The sequence below is a fragment of the Buceros rhinoceros genome, unplaced genomic scaffold, assembly GCF_000710305.1.
Source record: "Buceros rhinoceros silvestris isolate BGI_N320 unplaced genomic scaffold, ASM71030v1 scaffold13238, whole genome shotgun sequence".
Classification (NCBI taxonomy): Eukaryota; Metazoa; Chordata; class Aves; order Bucerotiformes; family Bucerotidae; genus Buceros; species Buceros rhinoceros.
Window position 1 is genome coordinate 17262 of NW_010428689.1, and position 10685 is coordinate 27946.

The 10685-nt window shown below is 41.2% G+C and overlaps 1 protein-coding gene across 1 annotated transcript; it reads right to left on the reverse strand.

Annotated features, from left to right (window-relative positions):
* Positions 1-3776: 3776 nt before the first annotated feature.
* COQ2 (coenzyme Q2 4-hydroxybenzoate polyprenyltransferase) lies at positions 3777-10681 on the reverse strand (the record flags this gene model as incomplete). Its single annotated transcript, XM_010142364.1, has 6 exons — positions 3777-4002; positions 6660-6848; positions 7297-7430; positions 8280-8365; positions 8621-8742; positions 10526-10681. Coding segments are annotated over 6 exons (843 nt in total), but the record flags the coding sequence as incomplete, so codon positions are not given.
* Between the last annotated feature and the right edge of the window lie 4 nt (positions 10682-10685).

Consider the following 10685-nt stretch of genomic DNA (forward strand, 5'->3'; position numbering starts at 1 on the left):
AGAAATTTTTCCTAATATTCAACCTAAATTTCCCCTGATGCAACTTGTCACATGGGAGAAGAGACCAACCCCCACCTCCCTACAACCTCCTTTCAGGTACTTGTATTCTGCGGATATAAACATTCGGGGGTGGGGGGTTTTGTCGTCTTTTTTTTTTCAGTAGAGCAAGGATTTCTGCTCACTCTTCCAGAAATTAAATTTGTATTTTTAAGAGTTCTGAACTTGTTATTTGCACACCGTGTGTTGTTACTGTTGTGGCCTTGTTTTCTTTTTTCATTTGTATTAGAACTCTTCCTGCTTAGGTCAGACAAAACCATTTGTGTAACTTGCTTGACAGAGGGTAGGGAGGTGGTGTTTTTTAAACATCCACATTTTTTGTTGTCAGCTTTGTTTTGAAGCTTAAACAATCTCTCCTCTGGTATTCGCACTGTGATGCATTTAGAAACAAATTAACGGCCCTCACACTGCTTTCACCGAAAGGACAAAACAAGGAAGCACCCACAAAATACACTGTCCCACCTGTTTACCACACCAGTCCTTCATCACCGCGGTTGTGCTTTGTCTTCCTGGAACACTAGCTAACCACAGTGACATGCTGGTAGAGGTGACAGGTTATACTAATTATCAGCTGTCTTTTTAGTGACTTCAGCGCAGGGGATACCCTGATCTTTCCACATGCTGACATCCCTTTCCAACTTTTGAGTTGAGCCATCTTTTTGTTCCCACATTATGCTACCAGTGGCCAGCGCTACGCCTGAGCTGCTGTCCTGGTGAACCCTGCCGCCCGGCTGCCTGCCAGCCACGCCGGCTGTCCTGCGTCTTCCAGCCCATGCTGCCTGCACACCACAGTTCCCGAGCTAGGCGCCTGCAGCGCGTACTTGCCTGAAGTTAGAGGGAGGGGAAAATCTGACTCCCTTGCATTAACGATACGGTAGTTACCAAGAAATAAAGGAATAGCAAAATACAGTCACATGGACCTACAGTGAGTTCCTCCCTCTGGCAACGGTGAGTGTGAAAGCTCCTGTGTGCTTCTGTCCCAAGCAGGCTTCTGAGTCAAAGATCCAGTCCCACCACGGAAAGCTGCTGATGCCACAGGAACAAGCGTCTCTATGTACATATGGCTACTCCTGACAAAGAGCTGGTGTTGCTTTGATGCACCTTTCTACAAAGCACAATGGGAGCACACAAAGGCAAGCGTTTGTGTTGGTTACAGTTTTCATGTTTGCCTTTGCAAGGCACGTTTCACCTTGCTGCTGCCTCCAAAAGCATTTATTATCTCAACATCCTGTGGAAGAACATTTGGAAAAGGGGATGAAAAATCCAACATTTGATACTGGAGGAGAAACTTCCAGAGGACGCTGTTTATTTTTGCAAAAACACACTAGCTAATGATAAATCTGCTGCTTAGAGATAGGTGTATTTAAGAATTTTTCAACAGACTGTATCTAAATGCAGTGGAGAGTGTGTTCGTGAAGGTTTGGAATAGAACAGCTTGGGAATGGAAGGAGAAGACATGCACGTATACCTGCCAGCAGAAACAAACAGGGTTTTAGCCAGGAAACAGATCAGCTTGTGTCCTTGTGCACTTAAAAAGTGGTCTTATATCAGTATTATAGCCTAGAACCAAAACCTTCCTGAATTTTTCATGCAATAAACCTAACACAGAGCTACGGTTTATCTTTGTAAAATGTATTTTGAGATGAAATTGGAAAACCCCCACAGAAAACATGCAATGATTTTCAAGTTTAGGACACAAGGACTGTTTTTAAACTTGAATTTTTACTCTGTTTAGCTACACCTTCTTCTTCCTCTTATCACAAGACAAACACTTGGTTGTTTGACAAGTTGTCATTGGACAAAGGACACCAGTATCTTCAAAGGCACTTCAAAACGCGAGCTCTTCCCAAATCTAAGCTACTTGAAGACACTTTAAAATGTTGAAAATGGATCAATAACTTTTGTCACAATCTCTCTAAGGTAATATCACAAGTATTAAGAAACTGATCCACGCTAATTACATCAGTAATTAGTAGACTTTTTCATTACTAGTAAACACCTTATAACCAAAGTTCAACACAAAGTTGGATGCGTGCAGCTCTCCCTCTACAAAATGCACCTTTGTAACATTATCGTTCAGGAAAGTATTATTCTTCATTTTTAAATTGCTTTTTTTCCAACTTTAAAGTTCCTCCACTCCAAAATTATAAACCTTATTTAAGAATGATTTCTGTGTAAGGACTTAGGAGGCCCGAAAAGCAGTTACGCTTCCTAACTTTTTCACATATCTCTATCTTATATGCAGTCAGGCCGAAAAATCCGCCTTTCCTAATTGGCTCAAAATACGTTTGACATCACTTGTTCAATTACTAATAGAAAAAAAAACAACTTTATGAAGTGTAAAGTTTTTCATAACCAAAGCTACTGACTGACTCATTATATGCTTTCTGATTTCTCTGAAGAAGGAAATTCTTCACCATCATCGGCAATGCAAAACTACAGTTGGCAAAGCCTGAACGCATGGACCTGGTCTGCGACGTCTCTCAGTTTAGGGGTTTAAATAACCTTAAAATGCGATACCCATCTTCAGAGCCAGAGCAGTACGCAGCCTTCTTTTTGGTGTGACTGCATCCACAGTTGGGCCCCACCACTCAAGAAGCAGAGCAGGCATTAGGAAAGGTTGCTGGAACACATAATGAGCTTGGCAGCAAAAAGCTCTGCATCACCAAACCGCAGCCTCGCAAGCAGGCGCAAGCAAAGCCACCTGTGGAGAAAGGTGCCCTTGCATTGCCTATCGGTAGGTAAACGAAGGCAAACCTCAACGTATCATTTTCCTGGAACAGGTGTGTCCATCGCGCCTTCCACACAAATTAATTCCAGGATGCACCACAGGAGCTCTTTAGCACCAGGAGTCTGTGCAGATCGTGTAACTGAGAGAGCATAAACCAGTTGAAAACATGTATGGTTTGGGGCAAAGTTAGTCTGCAGTTGCTATTTTTATAGGATCCTCCTATAAACAAGCTCATCCTGTAAGACTGCAAATAAAACCAGTAGGCATAAGTTAAAACAAATAGAATTTAAAAATAAAAATTAAAAAATGAAGATCACTTTGCATGATGAATAGGGTCAACCACCAGTCATGCACATTTGGCACTACCTCTGGGCTGCTTTGTTTTTGTTTTAAGTCCATAGTCTGTGTTCAAATCATTCTCGATAAATGAACTCAGCTCACTCTGTGCAGGCAACTTTGCAGAAGCCTGTTCTTTTCACGTGTGAAAAGGAACCACTGCCTGCAAACACAGCAAGAGCAAAAGGTAATTTTAAACACTTCTCTCTTGACTTTTTATTCTGGACCTCACACTCAGAGTCCTGACTGCTTCTAGAGATCTCAGGATGAAGATTGTTATTGCAGTTCTTTCACGTAACAAGCTCCAACACAAACCGAAAATTATTCATGCAATAAATCAGAACACCAAACATGTTCAGCCAGATTTTATTTACATCCTGAAATCACTTCGCTTTTTCTACATGCTGTCACTAAGAGACATGTTTCATAAAAAATCCTGGGCTCACAGTCTTGACAGCGTGACAGAAATTTGTTTGTACTACACAGGACCAGCAGAGCAACTTCACTTGTTGAAGATTCTACAGAGGTTGAAGTCATTTAAGGATAATCAAAACTTGCATTGTAGGATAATATCATTTGCATGTTTCTAGAAACAAGAATGTTTTCACCAGCTTTTATAAATCAACAGTATAAAGCAGCTATAGTTCTGATAAAAATGTTTTCCTTCTTACAGTACTTGAATTTTAGCTGGAATAAAATATCAGTCTTTATAGTATTTTCAACTACCTGTTCTCTAAAGGGTCTTCTACATTTTTTGAGTCTTTTCGTTTCCACAGATTTCCCAGCACAATCCCTGTGAAGAGCAGAACTCCTACATTACGATTTGAATTAAATTTTTTCCAACAGTCTTCAGGTTTGTCTATGTCCACAGTGTAAATCTGCAAAAGGACAGTATAACATTCTAGCGTTATTATTCTACAGACTCATAAATATTTGACACATCACAAAAAGTCACATAAAGGTCTGTAATTTCAGAAAGTGGATCTCAACTTCTATAGCCTACCCTTACTTCCATAATAAAGAGGAATACTCTGTGCTTACAAAGGATTTTTTTTCACAACTGGCACCCATGTTTACTTGACAGATTTATTCAACATACTGTAGAAAAGTCGAGGATCACATATGAACATAATTCCCAGACCCCCTCAATGCAGGACCATATAAATAGCCTGGACACTGGTATCTCTGATTTGATATTTAAGAATGTAAAAATATTTGGGCATGTAAAGAAGCCTTTTTGAGAGTTTCCTCAGTAGGTAGCCACTGAATTCTTCAATCAAACTTTAAATAAAAATAAAAACCCCCCAAAACCTTCCTGCACCTCTAAATCTCGGCTGCAAGGTGCTGCTCCGTGTTTCAGCAGAGATAAGGCACTGGAGAGTCATCAGCCATAAACCAGGCTAACTGGAATGCACAGACAGGAAGGCGACTGGCCCTGCCTAGTCACAGAGGACTGGCTTAGTTCAGTCACTCTTAACCATATCCCTTCAACCCTCGACAAAACAGGAACCCAGACACCTGCAACAACAACTAGAAGCAAGGCTTGCCCAGCATGGCAGTGTCCTGCTGTGAGTCAGAACTAAAGGTGAAAAAACCCACACACTGCAGCAAGAGCAAAGATGCTGGAAACAAAACTTGGTGCAAAAGACTCGAGAAGGATGACAAAAGGAAATGTTAAGCAAATAAAGTGAAAGAACCTCCAAAGCCTCAAACCTTGCAATTCAGCCTTTGAAGAATGAAAAACAAAACACACCCGAGTGAAGGAAGTGAAACCTTCTGTGGGAAACCTGTTCCTCTGGCATTTGCAGTTGTACAGAGACAACATGGCTGGGTTTTGATCAAATAATCTGAAACATTGCCACGAACATTCTAAGACATGATGTTATCCACACCCTTAAAAACTTCTCATGACCCTCAAAGCACAGGGAACTGAAAACACTCAATGGACCAATAAAACCCAGCAGCAGCTAAGCCAGGAAGTAAATCTTCAGAAATGCAAAGCAAACAAAATAAGTTATATTTCCATACATGAACTTCTTCAGTGGGACAGGAATTTGACATCTTCGTGACCCAGATTACTCTGCTTCAGGCACAAACTCAATGAATTAATGAAAACCTGCCGCTCATGCAGGTTACTCCGCTTTCTAAACTCGAGTCAGTTAAGCACGCATTCAGAGATCTTGAGCAAGAAGATAAGCATGGGAATGTTAAGGCAGATCTAGTATTAAAATAATCACGCATAAAGAAGCTATTCCATGGCACGCAGAACAAGGCTGCTCTTGTGACTCTGGCAATCTACACAACTGCTCGCACTCTTCCCCACTTCCATTCAACAGGTCTGCATTCTCACTTGCGAAAACGCTCATTGCACAAAAGGCATTTCCATTTGTGCCAAAACTACAATGTAAGACTGTCTGACAATTCAAATTGCAAATGATTATGCAGCAGGATGCAGGATTCTGTCCCTCAGAGATTTCCATGCACAATCACTATGAAAAGCAGTGGCTGACCAGATACATCATCACAAGAGTTCTCTTACGCCGAGGTATGTTTAATATCCACCACCTGCATGAGCTCCCCTCATTCAAGTGTAACGTCAGTCTAATGTGCTTTAAAGACTCAACTTCTTAAGACTGTCGACAGTTTTACTACTTGCAATAAACCTCTTTGCTGTGACTCTCCTATCAAGACCAGCAGTTAACTTTCATATAGACAGACTTGTCACTACAACAACACAGTTGTTAGGATTCAGAAAGACCAGGGTAACAAAATCCTATCTGCTTCCTTTACTGACAAAGTGAATTTCTTTCTTTCTGTTATTCATTAAAATTTTTAATCTAATACAACTATAAAAAAGAACTGGATTGTACTCTGCTACAAAAAGAACTGTGAATTAGAACTGTCAATCACCACAAAATTGTAATATTAACATCTGCTACAGGTGGTGGTGAACAGGTCATACGTAATTTTGTCATATTGTCAGATCCCAGGCTGAAGCTCCAGACCACAGTACAGAATAATTATTTAGATGTAAACTTAAACATCTCTGAGACAGAGCATGCAATGTTAATTTTCATATAGCTACTGTACAGCATGTTATAAAAAAAAAGGCCTGCATGTGACCTTGATACTGTAGTCCGTATACCAGCAATCTCAGAATACATGCACCGGACATAGCAAGAGCTGTAGCAGAACAGCAAAAATTGCAGAGTCTTGCAGGATATTGAGGTGGATCTAGCTGCAGCTGCTGCTGGAAGTGAGAAGAAAATCATTCCCTTGAGATCACAACATAACACGAGGCAGTTAGGAACAGATGAAAACCAGTACCCTCCAGTCTGTGGACAGTCTGTACCTGGAGGTCTCTTCAAGTAAAAGGTCTGCTTAAGAGAAGCAAGTTTATTGTCAGAAGACTTCAGTTCTCTTTACAGGAATTGGGTTTTTTTTAGGGAATTGGTGAATTGATGGAAGTTGAAAACCACTCCGATTTCTTATTGAGAACTCCCCCATGGAAAAAGTATGAATAAAACCATCAAACCTGGTGTGCTAGGTGAGCTCCTACAGCAGCCACAGCCGAGTAATATGGGAACGTCTGGCCACAATTCATTCCTGCCATGCACAAACACAGGATCATCGCAAGGCTGAAGCCACTGAGCCATTGCTTCGTATCCTCCTTGAATCGCAACGCTGTTGACTTCACACCAAGAAAGGTGTCGTCCCTCTTATCCTAGAATGAAAGGATGAACTAGCATAAAATTCACAATCCAACTGCCACTTCGTAAGGAAAATAAGAGGGGAACTCCTGCTTAGGTTTCCAGTGCTTCATATTAGGAACCCAGTTTAAGTGCTTTTGTAGGTCTCTGCATTAAAATTTAAATTAGAAGGTTGATCCTTAAAGCTGCTTTAGCAGCCAAGAGCTAACATGGATGTCAAATTTATTTACCCAACGCAAATGTGTAAGCACACCAAGTGTGTTATACTTCCAGCTCTCTACCTCATATGTAAAGCATCTGCAAACAGCAATAAAAGGTGCAAGGGTGGGGTTTCTTTGTCGCTGTTTTAGCTCAGCTGAGGGTGGAGAACTGCCACAGGTTAGTACTACCGTTTGACAACAAAGTTGTAAATTAAACACACAAAACGACACAGATACCCGAAATCTCCCACTGTTACTCTACCTGATGTGCGTAAATGGTATCATATACCAGCGTCCACATTACTCCAGCCATGTACAAGGGCAAACACACAGACCACTCACATGACCCTTTGATGGCAGACCAGCCAAGAAGGGCTCCCCAATTGAACGTAAGTCCTAAAAACACACAGAGAGTAAAATAAAGAAAAATAGTTACGAGATAGCCAGGACCATTTATTTATAGAAATAAATACTATTTGTTCCAGTGTATATCACATCAGCAGCTTTTTTTGTACAACACTGGCATCTCTATTTTTCTACCACTTATTTTCAAGCAGGTAATAAACACAAGTAATTTGACATTAAATACTCTGGACATACAAGGAGAAGCGTGGATAGCCATGCATTTTCCTCCAATTTAAATCTAACTTCGTTAGCATGGGGAAACATTTGCACAGGAATATTCTAGTGTACTCAAACGACAGGTCTAAAGTTGAAGCGTTTAGATGTCAGTGTAACAAAAGATGTCAGTACAACTGATAACAACAGGGTGTACAGCAGCCACCTATGCAAGGCTGAGGATGACAGCTTCAGCTGAAAAACCTGAAGGCAGCTGCAATGTGAAGGCTGAGATACAAAGGTATGTTTTAGCAGCTCAGCTTGAAATACAAGCAGTTTCTGCACAGAAGTTGTTTTAAAGGCTGAAGACTGAATGCAGGACAAATGCATGATTAAGAAAGGTTTTGAGATAATCCTGAAACTAAAGCTGATTCTCAGATGATAAGTATTTACTTCCTCCCTCCCCTTTTCCCTCCCCTCACTCCATCAAAACAAGGAACTGATTTAAAAAAAACACTACACCCAAATATCAACCCTTTTATGTGTTATAAATAGTTTAAGAAGCTTCTAGCACAATAGAACTTAGTCCATAACAGATTTTTTTTTTATGAAGTTCAATTACTAATTTATAAAACACCCCAAAAACTACAGCTGAAGCAAAAAATAGTAAAAATATTTCCATCTCACCCAAAACTAACTGTGGCCAATATGTTATTCTTTTCATCAGAGGGTAGGTGATCACAAGGGACAAAGAGGATGCTCCCAGAACGATACTGTAAGAAGTACCAAGAGGTTTATTGTTTGCCAATCTAAGGATCACAAGATCTAGTGCAGCACTACAAGTACATGGTACTTGTACATGGTACATTTCGTACATGGTACTAAACCGATTTTTTTTACTTCAAATATAATTACGTGAGTAATAACCTCCTCCCTTTGACCCCAACAGCTTTTCTGCTGAAAAACTCTGTGCTTAACTCTGGACTTGGAACAAAATTTTATAAAGCAGAAGATAACTTATACATCACCTATAGTAATTCAGACACAGAAGCACACAAAGCGCCAAGCTGAGCTGTCCCCCAAGAAAAACGAAGGACTGAAAAGTGGAGATATCTCCAGCTGCCAGGGGCCTACTGGCTGTCCTTGAAACCTAAAAATTGGAAGAATAATGTTAATACCAAATCCAACATCTCCATGCATCTTAAAACTAAAACTCACAGCACTGGCATATAAGCAGAAGAATAAAGAGGGACAGGACACGGAGGCATGAGATGGGGTTCTTCCAATGACACAGACCTAGCTCATCGTCGTGGACATGAGCTGTATTTCTAACCAGCGGCATTTGTAATAGAAGCATGCAGGCTTGAAAAAACAGAGCAGAAATAAAGCGCCAGTATATGAATTCTATTACCTGAGGAAAAAAAAACAGACTTAGAAAACCATGAGCTAACTATTCCGATTCTGAGCAGCACTTCTGTGCTTAAACACTTGACAGAGATTACCATGCAAAATATCATACAGGAGCAGGGCTCTTCCAGAACACACAACCATCGTTAGAATAGACAAAAAAATAGACAAAAGTTTTGCATGTTGATGAAAATTGTGTTGAGTCTACATGAAGAGGTTTGAAAGCCAACTTTTTACCAAATACTATGTATGTATAAATATTTATTTCAGAATACAAATTCTGCATATGCTTTAATAACGTGGATTTAAATAAAGTCCTTTAGTTTGTTTCCCCCTCCATCAGATTACGTTAAACGTCAAATACTGCTTTTGCAGTTTAACATCCACTTATATATTTGTGACCAATTCCACTGCACTTGTAATCAACGCAGGTTGTTTCATTTAAAGAGAAGAAAACACCAAATAATCAGTAACATAAAATCTAAAACCCCCAAACCACCATCACCAACACAAGCCAACATCCTGCTAGACCCAAGCTCCTTCACACTTGTTTTGAAGATAATCTTTTCAGGTGTGTAAGAAAGAGCTGCGAAGGCGTTTTTTAAACTTTGCAGCTAACAACATCACACTGACACACGTAAGTCTGAACTATAATGAAAATTCTGCTTTACTAATCACACACCCCACTTTGTCAAATATTGTTAACATACATAGTTGGTAATAACCTCCAAACCCTAAACCAAGCTGCCACAACACCCGCACTGACTCCTCGTCCTCCCAGCTGCACAGATAGAGCAGTGCCAAAAGCAGCACTCCACATCCCGCATCGGCTCATTGTCCTGCCTCCTGCTAGCACCGAAACCCAAACCAGGGGAACAAGAGAGGAACAGAAAACACGAGAAGCAAACAGCGACGCCTCACCACGACAATCCCCCTCCAAGCCCGTACCTGTGCACATTCCAACACCTGACACCGGGCACTGCCTGTTGCCCTCTTCTGAACAAAAGGGAGATTTAAAAACCAACATAACAGAAGGAGATTAGCTTAGGGCTGGGCATGGTACTCTTAACAGCCATTCTCGGGAAGACACTAACAAAGCTCCAGGCAACCCTGCTTCTGAACTGGGGGGGTGGGGGACGGTGAAAGTTTCTTGGGTAGGTCATAACTACCAAGTGTAGCCAAGAAGTGTTATTTATTTTGTTCTGTCGTGCAAAACAAAGTTGAAAAGTTGTTCAAGTACTACTTACACCTGACACCGTGCATTTTACCTTACACAGAGGTAAGTACTCTAGAACACTTACTACAGCCCTAGACAGAGAAATATTATACAAAATAAAAATATCTCTACTATTCTTGGAGGAAACGAAGGCAGGTAGACAAATTATTTGCACACAGAGGAATTTCTTAACCGGGAGGCCTATGCCTGCACTCATCAGGGAATCATTGGTGAAGCTGGACCCTATGTTTAGCTAATACCCAGGAAGCCACTTCCCCCGGTCTCTGCAAGGCCACGGGGGTTCCTGCACCTTTTTGTCATAGTCACGGTCCCACAGGTCATTGACGGTGCAGCCGGCTCCCCGCATGAGCACCGCTCCGGCGCCGAACAGCGACAGCATGTGCCAGTCCGGGAGGCAGCCCGGCTCGGCCGCCAAGGCGATGCTCCAGGTGCACGGCAGGTACAGCAGC